We start from the raw sequence: 15,779 nt of genomic DNA on the forward strand, positions 1-15,779 counted from the left end.
GGTGCCATCGCTGAGCGGAGCTGCGGAGCTGCCCGAGGAGCCTCCCTTACCTTTAACCCCTTGCTCCCTGAGTAAAACCGGCGTTGGTTAGAAAGAAGCACGTTCTCAGTGTACCATGAGGCGGAATCGTTTGTGCTACGAGAACTTTCCAAAACACGCCAGGCTGTATGGAAGGGACGGATCTAGTGGGGGATGGTAACTTCCGCCCGTCACCCGCCCGACACGTCACCGGGAGCTTCTGGGGCTTGGAGGGAAGAGGCGGTCGTCTCTGTTGTGAGCTGGGCGGCCGTTGGTGCCGCTGCTGAAGTCTGCGGAGCTCTGGGCTGGGTTGAGATTTAAGGTAGCAGGATCAGAAATAATATGAAGTGTGTGAAAAGCAAAGGGACAGGTTTTTTATGAGTCTATATGAGGGGCATGGAGAACGCGAGACTGTATTTTCTTGGATTCTGTCTAATAATCACATGTCTTTTTTATAATAAAAGATGTTAAGTTAAAAGACAGTCACATCATATTTTATAATCATATGTTTTAACGGGATAATGGGACATCCCGAGGATAAGTTTGAGGTGAGGAGCCAAGGAAAGCTGTAGGAGAGGAGTAGCAGAAATCCTCCTCTGCACAGGCGGATTGTTGCAAGATCGCGGGCTGGCCCTTCCCGATGCAGCAAACATCTTCCTTGACGAGCCCATTGCCACTCAGACCTCCGGCCACGCCCACTTTGCAGCTGTGGGCAGACTCTGGGGGTTTGCGGCTGTGCCCGGTGACAGTTTCACTTTGTCTCTCCCTCCCCGTGACCAACGGTTCATCAGGGCAGGTGACCCAGTCCCTCTGACGTCAGAGCAGAGGCGGAAAGTACACTCACGTGCCAGATGTGATGCACCTGGAGATAGCTTGGATCTTCAAACACAGGTGTGTAATCAGGAGAATTTTATAACATCTCTGCAAGTTTAAGATTTTAACTTCGGTTCCAAAATTGAGGGCTGCTGACCTTGCGGTGTCTCCAGTGTCTCCGATTCCTGGCTTCCGTGAGGCTGGAACTCGACCCGTTGTCAGGACAGCCTGTGCTGAGCTGTGCTCGCACCTTCCCGGGCGTTCTGAGGACGCGCACCGAGACCCTTTGGCCCGAGCACGAGAGCCTGTGGCTGGGCCGAGTTACTCCTCTCAACACGATTAAACCAAAGAAATCGCTCCGTCGTTGCTCCTAGTCACCGCTGTGTCTGAAGGCCACCTGGCTGTTCCCTGTGATCTGCGCCCGAGGGAGGTGGGGCAGGCGCATCTGCCGCGGTGCTGGGGGGCACCCACCTCCAGATTGGGGGCCCACCCAGACGCCAGCCTCCGAGATGTCCCGGGAGGTGGGCGCAGTTGCACCCGGTTTATTTTCTGTTTGGAGTTTCCCCCTGGGTTTTAAGTGACAATCTCCAACAAAAGTTTTCAAAAAATACTGAAGAATTGAAAAATAGTTCATTTAATAGTCTAGGAAACACAATTCCCCAAAAACACTTTTGAGAAAATGCAATAGCAAAAATATCTCCAAATGTTTATGCTAATGCTTCCCTCTTAGATTATATTTAATATTATGTGTTATGTTTATTATGTCTATTAATGCTTATCTCCTCCATTACTATTTAAGTGCATCTTGAAAATTGAACTTTAAATTATTGTGACATAATGCACTTCTTTGCCCTAAAATGTTATTAGACTGGTATTAGACTATCTGAATAAAACTTTGTTTTCTTAGGAGAGCACCATGGTGAGGAAATTCTAGAAACTGTAGAATGAGTGTCTGATTCATGTGTCAGTGCTTCTACAAATATTCTTTTTTTACTTTGAATTATTTTGAGTTCAAGGTCTCAACTGTAAAAATAGAGTGTGATTTTTTCTCTATTATCGGAGGAAAGTGACACCTATGAGATCCTGTTAGAACCGTATTTGGTACAGTAGAAACATAACCCAAAAAAATGAGACACATTTTTTTCTGCTTTTCCTACATCTCTTTTTATATTTAGCTTACTTATTAAGCTCTATGTAACACATATGTGGTTTCTGAAACAGAAATACAATGGATAGTGGGAATAGAACTAGACCCATATTAAATTCTAAGATATAGACCCTAATTTTACGTTACATTGCCCAGAATGCTGAGGGTTTGTCCCCCCTTTGAGGAGACCGTGGAGAACTGGAGTCACGTTGTCCCCCTCCCTCTGTCAATTTCATGGGAGGTGGGTTTTAAACATCCGACAGACCGGCAGCTATGAAACAGAGAAGTGTAACAGCCGGCACAAGGAATATAGTCAATAATAATGCGGTGGCTGAGTGGCACTTGCAGGCAGGTAGGTAGGTATGGGCGATATTGGGGGACGCTTGGTAAAGCACAGGACTGTCTGACCGCCATGCTGTGTACCCTACGCTAACATAAAATAACATTGAATGGAAACTGCAATTGAAAAATTAAAAAATAAAGTGCAGTGGAAAACTGGAAAAAAATCTGAACCTAAGCTCACTGTCATATAAGAGACTCTACTAACCTTGCACGTGAAGGGCATGTGTCCGAGTATATGCTTGTGAGCATCTTGAGTGTGAGTGTGAGAGTGTGTGTGTGTGTGTGTGTGTAGTTTCAGATTAGGGAAGGCCCGAGGAGGTAGGATGCAGCTGTGCCTACGTCTCTTTCCTTTTTTATTTCTGACTTCTCGTGTTCCCAGCCCTGGAGAAGTAGGGACTGGATGGCAGACCAGACTCGGCCACAGAGGGGACAGAGTTGAAACACGGCCGTGTAACGTTTGTGGCCTTGGAAATTAGTCCCAGCGCTTTAAACTCGGCCTCGTCCTTCTCCACTGGGATGTGCGTTTCCACCATGGTTAGCAACACAGGCTGATTTTTTTTTTTTTACCCATCTCTCCATTTTTTCTTTCTGAAGCCAGCTCTGCCTTCTTTTGTCTCCAGAACTTTCTCGCTGTTACTTAGCACTCCCTTGCTCTTCAAATTCTGCAGCCTCTTGCCGTCCTCACACTGCCCCTGACCTGTGCCCAACATCGCTCTGCTCCCCAGTTGGGAGAGTGTGTAAAAATTTTCTCCGTTTTCAGAACTTCCTTTGGGCCTCTTTATAGTAAACCGTAGCCCCCAAATAAATATACGTATGCTCTTACCATATTTCTACCAACCTATACTGTCGATACCGGAGCCGTGCGCTGCTGTCTGCCTGTGGGCTGTTCTGTGACGCCAGGAACTTGTCTGTCGCAGTGCTTGGGAATCTCTAGTAGCTAACATCACGTCTGGCACACAGTAGGTCCTCAGTGAATGAAGGGCACATGACTGATCTTCACGTACGAATGAAAACATTGTTACAGCACAAAAGGGGGTTCCTCCCCACCGGTCTGGGTTTGTTTTGCCTGCCGCCTGAGGAAAGATGTCTCTTAATACCAGAGATCAGTGAAAAGGAAAGGAATTTATTATTCATTTGAAATAACACAAACTACAGTTCCCCACAAATACACACAGTCCTCCCGGCACCCTCCACGTGGCAAAAGGGAGCACTTCCAAAGCCTCGTGGTCCTGACTCTCACCCAAGCTGCATGGTCCTAAACAGATGCATGGTCCCAAAAAGAGATGCCCAGTGGCTGCTTCACTGGGTTTAAATCCCAGCGCCAATCTTCCTCTGCAGCCCCATTTCCGGCTCCTCTCACAATTGGCCACAGCTGCCCGCATTCTGGGCAGGTGTGCCCTTTGGTGTGGAGCCAATTATCTCCAAGCTCTTCTGGACCCTATTACAAATCCCTGTCTGGGGCTCCCCTCTTGGCACCCCATGTTGCACCCTGTTACAACATGGACCACTCCTTCTCTGTTTGTGAACCTGGCTACTGTAGTTTTCCAATCTCATTCTTTGGATGGAGTTCTACCATAAAGACAATTCATTAAAACATCAAGGTGGGGACATTATCATTTGGAATAGGACTGTGGTTCAGCCTAGTGACTTCCAAATATTTGTAAGGAAAATTAGTACTTATTGAACACTGAGGCACTTCTTTGCACATGAAATTAATGTCTGCATGCCAATTTGCCCTCATAGAAGCTCAATAACCTACGAAAGTGTTTGCTCGTTTTAACGGACTGCCTTGTTTTTCCTGGGAGGCAGAGACAACCAGCTTCCTACATGGGCATCATATGGATAGGTTGGAGGGTGTCAAGTTCTTAGTTAACATTTTTTGTTACCCCATTAATCAACAAACAGTCCATGCTGACTAACCTATATTAAATAACTTGGTTCTCCTAGAACAAATTCATTCATAGAATTCCTCAGAGCCAATTCTTGAATTCCAATTCATAAAATAGAACTACTCAGACCCCAAGGTTTGTACGACTTGAGAAGTTATCCAACAAAGCTAAACTCTATCAGAGAGAGGGAGAGAGAGACACCAGTATGCCAGACTCATAGTAAGATGCATTTATTAAGACAAATTAGCAAATGGTTAGCCTGGCACATTTGTAGCATTCAGTAGATGTTCCCTCCCTCCCTCCCTCCCTTCCTCTCTTCCTGGTTTTAATGTTGCCATTCAAGTAGATATGAATGTGCCCTGGCTGGTGTGGCTCAGTGGGTCGAGTGCCCGCCTGCAAACCAAAGGGTCACTGAATCGATTCCCAGTCAGGGCACAGGCCTGGGTTGCAGGCCAGGTCTCCACTGGGGGCACGTGAGAGGCAACCACACATTGGTGTTTCTCTCCCTGCCTTTCTCCCTCCCTTCCCCTCTCTCTAAAAATAAATAAATAAAATCTTTTAAAAAGCAGATATGGGTGTATATTTACTCAACTATACTCTTACGTTAAGAATATTAACTCCATGCCTTTTACAGGCCAGGAAAATACCTCCAGCATCATACTGTCATCTCAGCACGGAGCCTACCCTGAAACACACACAACTCATTTTTAACAGGGAAGCGGACGCCCCTTGTCCTCACACAGTTGTTTCTGATGCAGCTCCTTCATTAAATGCCATCTATTAATTCCTATATAATTATGTAGGTAAAGATTTTGCTAGTAAAAAGAAATGAGTGTTCTCATCTGTTTTTATACCTTTTCTTTCTCATATTCATGGTTTTAAGTATTTTTGTTTTTACACTCAAGGATTTGAATTGTGTAGCAAGAATCACATAATCATTTACCTCCAAAATGTGTAAATGTATATGTGGTTTTTAAATTGGATGAAATAAATGATGTAGTATGAAAATGTATGTGTTACAATGTTGGCTTATTGATAAACTGGTGAGGAAACGGAGATGGGAATGCCAGGAGCCTTGAAGTTATTCTGGAGATGAGGTTTCTTTTTTTTTTAAGATTTTATTTATTTATTTTTAGAGAGGGAAGGGAGGGAGAAAGAGAGAAAGAGAGAGAGAGAGAGAGAGAAACGTCAATGTGTGATTGCTGGGGGTTATGGCCTGCAACCCAGGCATGTGCCCTGACTGGGAATCGAACCTGTGACACTGAGACAAGGTTTCTTGTTCTGTATTAAATGCTCAGCTCTGAAGCTTCTGTATTAAATACTCTTCTCTGAGCTTCTGTTGAAGGGATGTCTACCAGAGGCCTCTGACTTTAATTCCAGTTCTGGAAGTTAGTTATTTTTTTTTTTGACTCATCTTTTAAAGAACTCCTATGGTGTGTTTGACCGTATTGCTCAAATCCTGTCCCCTCGCGTGGTTTAAGAATGACCCTGTCTTGATCAGCCTTGAGCCTGGCGTCACAGGTAACAGGGAGGGTGTTATGCGGCGGGTCGCTGCACGCCAGGGCCGGGAGGGTCAGCCCGAGTTCCTGCCTCACCCCATTGTCTGCCGGGAAACATTACAAGTGGGTATCGCACTTGGGTTAGGGTCAGTAACTTCAGACATGGATGTGTTTGAAGACTTCAGATACGTTTTAGCGAGAAGCTGGATTCTCCTCACCATGGCTTCACAATGCCATTGGCTTCTTGAAAATGTAGTTGGCTTAGAAAATAGAAATAGAAACACACATTACTGCGAGGTCTTCAGAGGTCATTCTAGTTCCTTCTTCTGAAAGGCTGGCCGAGGTCAGCCTCAATTCTCTTTGTTAGGCTTTGTTACTCGGGGCCACTCTTCTGTAATAGTTTTGAAGTTATTGAATATATGTATGACATTTGCTGTCACTTTATGGCTTATTTGAATGCCACAGTTTGATTTTAAGAGAAAGTTCTATTGACATGCCTGGGACGTATCGAACCCCTTAGTCGGTATTGACCGTATGGCTTATTTAAAAGATAAGCTAAGAGCCCTCCGAGGTGCATTGCTGTAAAATGAACCAAGTGAACTGGAACAGGTCGATTCCAGTCTGCGGGCTCGTCTGTCCTCAGCGGGGGTGAAAAGGAATTGTGGGGTGTTCCGTATGCTTTCTCTTCTCCCCTGAGAGTGCTGAATGCTCGCTTGTGGATTCAGGAGCACCTTTGTTATGTCATTAATGAAATGTTTAGTCCAGGCCAGATTTAGAAAATGACCTATCTTTTACTAGAAGAGTCTTTTTTAACATCTTTTATTATCTTATTCTAAGCATTGATTACATGGATTGCGAGTACTAGAATGAACTCTGATTTTGCCATTGCATTCCTGTCTACAGATAGTGTTTTTATGTTCCCCTTGCTTCAGAAGTATAAATAAAATAAACTAAGTGGGTGGTCAGCTGTTACCATAGAGTCCTCGCTTTTCAAACAAACACACAAAAGCAGCCACGGGTGTACTGAAACGAGTCCATTTCTTTCTTTCCCCAGAACGCGGTGATCCTGGGTGTAGCATTTAGATTGCAGCTGTGGCTTTTCTGCTCCAGGACAGTATGACCACGCCCCCCCGGGGGGCAACCCGATGAGCCGTGCATTAGCCGGGGTGACAGGATGTGACGGCAGTGGGGGCCGTGGGACTGAGTGTGAAGGTGGCTGCAGGCTTTCTCTTTAGCTTTGTCCCCAAATGACCGTGTGGGATGTTTGATATAGGAAACATAACTACCACAACCATTTTCTTCAGAAACAAACAAACAAACAAACAAAACCACGTCTTACTTATCTGTTATAATTTGTTTTGGGAAGTTACAGAAAAAGAGAATGAGGGAGGTTGCATCCAAGAAAAGGGGTCCCTATAGAGTCACTATTCATCGTCCCTCATTCCCAGGTGCAATGAAGCCCAAGTCACCATTTAATGGGAGCATATCTGAGGGGGGACCAGAAAAACCCTCCCGGAATTTATTTATAAAACTGTGTATTTATTCTCACGTTTAAACTTCAGTCACCTTCAAAGTACTCTTCATTGGATGCAATACACCTATTGAGGTGCTTTTTTCCACTGCTCCCAACAGTTTTTTAAAAGATTTTATTTATTTACTTTTAGAGAGGGAAGGGAGGGAGAAAGAGAGAGAGAGAGAAACATCAATGTGCGGTTGCTGGGGGCCGTGGCCTGCAACCCAGGCATGTGCCCTGACTGGGAATCGAACCTGCGATGCTTTGGTTCGCAGCCCGAGCTCAATCCACTGGGCTACGCCAGCCAGGGCTCAGAACAGTTTTGGAACTCATCAATTGTGATGCCTCTTAGTGCTTCTGCCCTTTTTTGGTTTGCTTGTTTCACCTCTTCCACATCAGCAAAACGTTTCCCTTTGAGGACTTTTTTCATCCGAGGAAACAAAAAAGTCTCTCAGGGAGAGAGATCAGGTGAATAGAGAGGGCAGGGCACAGGGGTCGTGCCATTTTTGGTCAAAAACTGCTGAACACTCAGCGTGGTGGAGTGGACAGGTGCGCTTGTAATCAATCACCTATCATGCAATGGGCAAACGCATTGAAAGAGGCTTGAAAAAAAATGCACTGAAGCCAAACACAACCTCTCACAACAACGCCAGCTGGTGCACTGATACAGACGGGTTCCTAGAGCACTGGCCTAGTGGGGGAGGTCTGTACTGCAAGGGGCCCGCCCTCCAGAGGATAATTTTGGTTTTTTTTGTGGGACCCTCCTCATACAGTGAGAAAGTTTTCTTCTGTTTTTGGTAGTTGTGGGAATATTTTATCAGAAATTTTCCTTTTTAGCAAATATGTACTTTTAAACTTTTAGTTGATTTTATTGTTTGCTTTATTGATTACTGACATATCACTTCTGATTTTTCATGTCAAAAGCTAATCTGTGGAATTTGAAGGTTTTCCTTCATAGTTGTTGAAAGATCTTATAAGAATTGATTGCTCCCTTTGTAAAATAAACATTTTGTCAATGCTAGATTGCCTTCTTGAATTGTTATGTTTCTTGTGTGGTCAATCTCTCTGTTTTTAAAGTGGAGGAGACATATTTATCCATATTTCTCTGCCTAGAAATAGTTTATGGTTAGTAGACAAGCTTCTTGATTTAAGCAGTCTAGGGGTGGTATTAGGCTAATTCCTATCTATAATGAGTAATAAATAATAAATTTCCGTAACAAATTTGGATTAAGTTTCTATATTGGCACGTTGTGATAAATAAAACATTTTAGACCAAGTAAAAAACTATGATTTTCTGAGTATGAAAGTATGCTTTCTTCGAAAGTATGGTTTGCAGCTGGGGCTCCAGTAAGTAACGTAGTTAAGACATGTTTGTGAAAACAGCAGTATACAACCAGAGCGCAATCCAGTAGAATATGAGCCCCAGAATGATGATGAATTTGTCCTGTTCACTTCTGTGTCTCCAGTGACTGATAGTCATGCATGGGTATTTTGGGAATGTAAATAAAATATAGTTCAATGAATAGATGAAGAAATTATAATTTTAAGCTTAGGCTTGCTGATACGTAGTTTCACTTAACACTTTATTTAATTAAAGTAAAAAATGAAGAACTGAAATCAGTATCAAAAGGCCAATGTATGCACCATAAATATATTTCATGTTTTTTTCTGTAAAAATGATCTGCATGTGATTGGCAGCTTGGCTTTGCTGGCAATAACACATTTCTCTCCACAGTGCTTTTATGCATTCTTGTATTCAACTGGATATGCTCATTTTAAAAAATTGAATTTTGTTTTGTAGCCTAAATTACACAACATATATATTTTTTAAAATTTGTTTTTATGGAAAAAAATGTTTTCTCGCATACCAGATGAGGGGATCATTTGGAATTCCTAAAGGTATGAACCTCACAGTCCTCTCATAGCTGAAGTTCGCCGTTGCACCCGTGTGGTGTCGCTGAGTTGTGAGTTACATGCCTTGAGCCCTGTGGCCGGAACTCAGATGATTTTATGTGAGAATTAGAGGGAAACATAGGAAGCATGAAATGTCATTCTTGTTTTGTTGAAGCAAATGTGTTTTTCTCTCTTACTGTCAATTTAGATTAAAATTTAATCAAGCAAATGTGTTTTGCTTTGAGCTTCTGTATTTATTTGGCTGTAACAAAAATACTTCCTTTCAATGCTCAGTATTGGATGTCTATTTCAGAGTGCTTATTTGCTACAATTTCCCTAAGAAAATGTAGCTTGAAATGGATTCTCAGCTTTAGGATATGTTTGTTATGGTTCTTTATGCAGATAGGCTTGAAAGAAACATACCAGATACCTGAGAAAGTTCTTGCTGATCTCTACAATACCTGCACCCTAATAGGTCACACTTCAGCTCCTCTATTTTGACAAATAGCCTGGCCCTTTACAAAAGCTCTGTCCGTGGTGCTGAAACCTCTCATGATGTACGAGCATGTCTTGCTGATAAATTCTAATGTCAGCCACTGTGTGATAGTGATTCATCAGGTTGTAAAACCTGTGTTTGGGAAACACACTGGATGATCAAGTCTCAAGTTTGGTTTTTGTTAAATTAACACAGTTTGTTCTTTCATTTCAAAGAGTTCATAACAATTACCTTCCACACTGTGAAAAACAGCTAGGATTTAATTAGAAACCGTCAAGGCTATCACAAAAGCAAATGTCTAGTATTAACAGATAAGTTGATATGACTACAGTACTGGAAATGTTTACAGGACAATGGCATGTTGACACTATACAGCAAGCTACTGTAAGAAAAGTTGAACACTTGATTAGGAACAGGCACCGAGCAATTAACATGGAAACCTTGTAGCTTTGCAGAGATAAGTGATTTGCCTATAAAAAGTGTGGCTTATTGTCTCAGATGGTTTTTCATTGTTTCAGGGTATCTCCTTTGTACACAAGTACATTTATTTTGCATGGCTCTGGATTTTTGTTTGTAAATACAACTAAAACCCTAAAAGATATTGGCTGGGTTTTTTTCTCAAGTAAAAGTTACATATTTACTATACAAGACTCTTAAATAATCAGTTACGCTCTTGGCAGTTAAATTCAATGACTCTTAATTTTTTAAAGCTGTGTTTTTAGGTGCCTTGAATGGAGTCATAGACAACTGCACTTAATTTTTTTTTTACTTTGAAATTTTCTGGGATTTTCCTTTCATTAAGAAGGTTGCCCTCTTAAATTTCTGTTGAACTCTGGAATTATCTGGCTCAGGCCATTTTTATATTGGGGTGAAGTAAATAAAAGGGAGAATTTCATAAGATGGAACCTATAAACTTCTACTATGAATTCTCAATAGGTTTTAAAGGAAAACTCTCAGATTTTAGTCTTGAAAAATCCCAGTCTTCTAAAATTTAAAAAATCATTTTATTCTGGGGTAAAAGGATCGTCTTCTTTGACCAGACATCAAGTCAGCACTTCTAAGGTTAGTTGCAATATAAGTATATAAATGTCCTTCTTTTGGGGTTTTGTAGAACATGCCTCATTGCTATGTTTGCAACACAGAACATGATCGGGTTATTTGCTTATTATTGAAGTAAAGTGCATTGAGTGTTTAGAATCATGGAAAGATTTGAAGGTTACACCCAGATCTTAAGTCCTGCCAAAATTTGGCAGTATTTTCTGCAAAGCAAGCATCTTAAATTTGAGTTACTACTAATTATCAAAATAAGGCTTTCAGTTCCTCAGATATTGATCTACATTATGTGAACTTAATGATTAAATCCACCACAAAAGCTTCTTGTTAAGAAAAGAAAACCTTTAAATGAATACATAATTTGCTGGGGGGGTTTCTTTTCATCATTAGTGAAAGGGTTAAATAAATGTGATGATTGCCTTTCAATATTGATAAAGTGCCTCTCAGTCCATTTTTTGTGCATTATAAAAAGGTAGTTACAGAACCCAGTAAAAGAGTGTTACTCCTAGCATTTCAAATGTCATTATAGAAAAACACTTTTTTAAAAAACGTCATTTAAATGATACCTGGTCAGATGACATTTCCCAGAAATTATTCTTTATTTAAAAACAAACAAAAAAAAACAAGACAAAAGCAATTGATTTTAATCCAAAATGTATTTTTTCTTATAAAAGAGGTCCACATACTCACTGTGTCTAGTCTACAGAATCTGTCCATTTTATTACACCACGTGTCAATTCAAGTTTATCTGGTCACTGCGAAAACTCGTGGCTAATATGTGTAATACAACACAGCAGGAGGTATTGCTCAGTTCCACTACTCTTACATACTTAAAAAAAATACGGAAATGTTGTTGTCCACTGTAACTGCAGTCCAGACATAAAAGTTACATGAGAGTTCAAGAAAGTGGAATTATCTTATTTGGTTGCCACAGTACCCTTTGAAGCCGGTGAATTAAAATGCTGAACTTGTACAGTTTCCATCGGTCAGGAGCAGCATCGGTGAAGCTTAAACTTTCTTCTAGAAAGTAGTATTTCTATGCTTTTTTTCCCCCCCAAGCACAACTACACTCTTGAGCTTCTCTTTGAAGTAGATTTAGTCAGGTGTTTTTAAGATACATCTGCTGGCACACCTATAACAGTTGCTTTCACTTCCAATGCTGTACTTCTTTCTTTGCCTGCTTCCCAGAGGTCAATGAGAGGAGGGTAAAGCTCACTGAACGTGATGGTTGGTTTCTGTAAGTAACTCCTCGCGTAGTTTTGTCCAACATCACAGTTCATTTTATGAGAGAGCCAGCTGCAAAGGCCTGTCATGCCGATAATCCCCAGAAAGCCCGCGAGGCAGACAATCAATGTTACGATGTCATTTTTTTCATACTCTTTTTGATCAGGGTCCAACCCCTTTGTGGTGACATTAACGCATTGTTTTCTGTGTTTCTGATAGACGGTGGGGACATCGATACAAATGTTATACTCAGTCGATGGGTTCAGATGGGTGAGATTATAAACCTTGACATCAGAAGGTATCCGAGCACTTTGGGCGGCATGAGAATTGTCGGTCTGGACAAAGGCTGTCCACTTCACGCTGGATTTGAGAATCTTAGAGCTTGCCTTCCAAGACACCAGAACTGAATTGGCCTGAACATCTTGGATGTTAATGTTCAAGGATCCATTGTTATCCTGGGGAAAAGAGCCATCCACTTTGATCATGACAGACTTTAAGTCAGCACCAACCAGATTAGTTGCTATGCAAGTGTACAACCCCCCTTCTGCCAGGGTTATACCGCTGATATCTAGGGTGCCTTCAGAATGGACGTAGAACTTGTCCATCAGCGTGTTAGGCAAGAGTTTCTGGCCAGCCGGTGTCACCCAGTAGATTTCAGGCTGCGGCTCCGCGGTAGCTCTGCAGTGTAAGGAGATGTAGCTCCCGGCTTCCAAGTCCAGGTTGGAAGGGAAGCTCTCGGGCCCTATAAGAGGGAGGCAGATTTCCATCATTTCCCGGAAGTGCACCTGCCGGACGTTTTGGCCTTGGAACTCGGGAGGGTCCACGCAGAACAGCGACTCCGGCTCCATGAACCGGATGTTGGTTTTGTTCATGTTGATCCAGCGGATGACACAGTCGCACCTGATGGGATTGCTGTGTATGCTGATCTCCTTGAGGCTGGGCAGGGCCTCCACCGTGCCGTGGTACAGGGCGCTGAGGGCGTTGCTGTTCAGCATGAGGGACTCCAGCTTGGGCAGCCTGAAGAAGGCGTTGGGGTGGATGTAAGACAACCTGGGGTTGTTGGTCGCTTCAATTTTCCTTAAATCCGGCAAGTTGTCCACGGCCAGGCTGTCGATGGAAACCAGCTCGGGCATGTTGTTGATGCCCACCTCCTTCAGGTGCAGCATGTTGCTCAAGTCGCCTCTCCGGATCCGATGAATGGGGTTCTTATTGAGATCCAAAAACTTGAGGTTTGCGACTTTCTGAAGAGCGACGCGGGGCACTTTCCTAAGCCTGTTGTCGTAAAAAGAGATGCTCTCTAAGTTGTCAAGCCCCACCAAGGCATCGTCCGGCATTTCCGTGAGGTTTATACCAGCTATCACCAGGCTGCGGAGATTGACAAGTGGCTTAAAGTTCATGTCCTTGATTCTGATGATCGGGTTCTCCCCGATCATCAGGATCTCCAGATTGGGAAGAGCGTCAAACCACTGGCTGTCGATCATCTGCAGTCGATTTGAGTTGAGATGAAGCCGCAGAAGATTACGCAGGCCGATGAAGGCCCCTGGCGAGATGGCGGAGAGCAGGTTGTGATTCATGTAGAGTTCCTGTAAGTGGCTCAGCCCGGACAGGCATCTGTCGGGCAGCTCCGTGAGTTGGTTTTCCTCCAGGTACACAGAGAGCAGCCGCGGCATCTTTCTGACGTTAAGATTGGCGACCGAAGATAAATTGTTTTGCGATAAGTCCAGGCCGGTAAGGTTCACGGGAAAGTCTACGGTGTGTTCGATTTTGGCAATGTTGTTAGTCTGCAGGAGCAGGATCTGTGTGTCGGCAGGCAGCCTGGCTGGGACACTGAAAAGACCTAAATCGTTACAGTCCACCGTGGAGGCGTCCATGTAGATGGACCGGGGCGTAAACCAGGGCCTGACCTCACACGTACATAGCTGCGGGCAATCCGCTTTCCTGTCTACGGCTTGCACCAGTGTCGTGATCGCTAGGCCGAGTAGCACGTGCATTCGGAGTGGCGTGTCCTTCATCTTAGCTTCCCTCTTCGGCGACGTCACGGGCCCAGAAGGATTCCGCAGTCACTGCTGGGAAGTTCAGCGAGCGCCGACCGGCAGGGAGTGTGGCGGCGCTGGTCACACGGTGACCGCCGCCGTAGACCTGCAGCGTCTTCTGTCGTGGGACCGAGTGCCGGCACCCCAGTTGCCCCGTCCGGAAACGTCACACATCTTGGACAACCGCCGGTCACTGCTGCCTCTACGGGAGGAGACTGAGACGCGCTTTGACGACGCGGTGTGGACAGATGGTCACAGGAAATGGAGCAACTCATGTATTTAGGAGTGTCGTGTTCAAACCCCGTGCCAGTGCCGTCCTTGCAGGAAGAGCAGCGTGACGCTAACCGTAATGAAAGAAAGTATAAAACAGAGAAGAAAAAGAATTAGTCTAAAGGAAACATGTACCATCATTAACATCCATTAACTAATAATCATGGTGAGCTCACAGATCCTTAGAGTTGACGGATAATTCACTGTGCGACTTTAGCCTCGACAGTGACTGGCCCAGGCATTGGAAGGCTGACCAGTGGGATCTTCAGAAGGCTGAAGTTACAGTAGACACCACGAACACGCTTCCACGATATTTCTGTTATTTCCACATTTTACTTGTTTGTACCTCGCACTTGTATTTGTTATAGTTCTCATTCTCTTTGACAATCAGTGAGTGAATGGGAAGAAAAGAAAGCCTTTCAGCAGCGACAGCCTTTGCCCCCCTTCCACAGACAGAGTTAAAGGGCGCGAAGACACAGGACTGTTCAGCAACAAGCAAACGCATTAGCCCGCGGTCTGGCCGGCCCCGGGGAGCAACTGTGACACGAATCGGAAGTCCTGGCATTCGGCTGGACTTCCTGTTTCCATTCATACTCCTCTCCACCCTGTCCTCTGCGTCCAGCGGCCTCACCTTTGCGGTATTTGGAAGAGACAAAGTCTCACTTGCCATGGATGCACCTGTATGTTGTCATTCTTAAGGGGAATTCCGATGCATGTTTTACTGCTCTATTTTTTTTCCCTGAAAATAACTTCGATTCTATTAGTCACTAACAGGGAAAGAAGTAACTTTATTACAGCACTAAAACAGGCACTTAGCCATTCCTTCTTTTAAATGGATACTGATGTCTCTCACATAAAAACAAGCAACGCAAAACCAAGGTGCAGCTTTGATAATGCGCTGGGTGTTAGTGCCTCACCGCCTGTGCCCACCAGCTCCTTCAGGACCCTGCAGGAGAGCCCCACCTGCCTGCGCTCGGGCCCCAGGGCTGGGTGGGCGGGTCCTCCTGGGGCTCTGTGCTCGGGGCACAGACAGGAGCACTCTCTCCGCTCTCTGCCCAGCAGTTGCTCTCCTGGAGGCATCCTCAGTGACTCTAAGATAAGACAGGGCTTCAGCGACAGAGATAAATACAACTGGAGATGCCGTCTCTATGGAGAGAGAGAAACTTCTTTTTTATTTAAAAGAAGAAGTCCCTTGTCTTTCAGAATTCTAGAACATGTACAACTCATAAAGTCACGCCTGCTTTTCCTCTTATCCTCTGTTTTAAGAGCTGTGATTTTATCTAAAGCCAGATCTCGAAGTTCAGATACATACTATGCTATCTCGAATTAAGTCTCTGCTTTCCTTTTTTTTCCCCCGTCCTGTTTGCTTATCTACATTTTCTTAACTGACCCTTCAGCTATTACTTGCAATCTGTTTGTTTTAATTCTATTTTCCCATGACAGTCTGCATTCATCACTATTCTGTACTTGCTTCCAGCGTACAGCGTAGGGGTCAGGCAGCCGTGTACGCTCCGGAGTCCCCCCCGTTTCCAGCGCCCACCTGGCACCAGGCGCAGTTATCACCATGTCACTGCTCCTATTCCCTGTGC

At 44.0% G+C, this 15,779-nt stretch overlaps 2 protein-coding genes across 5 annotated transcripts in view; one reads left to right on the forward strand and one right to left on the reverse strand.

The window, feature by feature from the left end:
* The window catches only part of IMMP2L (inner mitochondrial membrane peptidase subunit 2), a 594,300-nt gene that overhangs the window by 250,619 nt on the left and 327,902 nt on the right, over positions 1-15,779 (forward strand). The gene's annotated exons all lie outside the window — the stretch shown is intronic.
* Positions 11,305-15,779, reverse strand: part of LRRN3 (leucine rich repeat neuronal 3) — a 33,004-nt gene continuing 28,529 nt past the window's right edge. For both annotated transcript variants that reach the window (XM_045828650.1, XM_045828651.1), the window contains exon 2: positions 11,305-14,260. In XM_045828650.1, coding sequence (XP_045684606.1) covers positions 11,773-13,899 — 2,127 coding nt within the window. In that variant the 5' untranslated portion in view covers positions 13,900-14,260 and the 3' untranslated portion in view covers positions 11,305-11,772. The remainder of the gene's footprint in view (positions 14,261-15,779) is intronic.

Source organism: Phyllostomus hastatus, unplaced genomic scaffold (genome assembly GCF_019186645.2).
Source record: "Phyllostomus hastatus isolate PE091 unplaced genomic scaffold, TTU_PhHast_1.1 phas_scaffold_78, whole genome shotgun sequence".
NCBI lineage: Eukaryota > Metazoa > Chordata > Mammalia > Chiroptera > Phyllostomidae > Phyllostomus > Phyllostomus hastatus.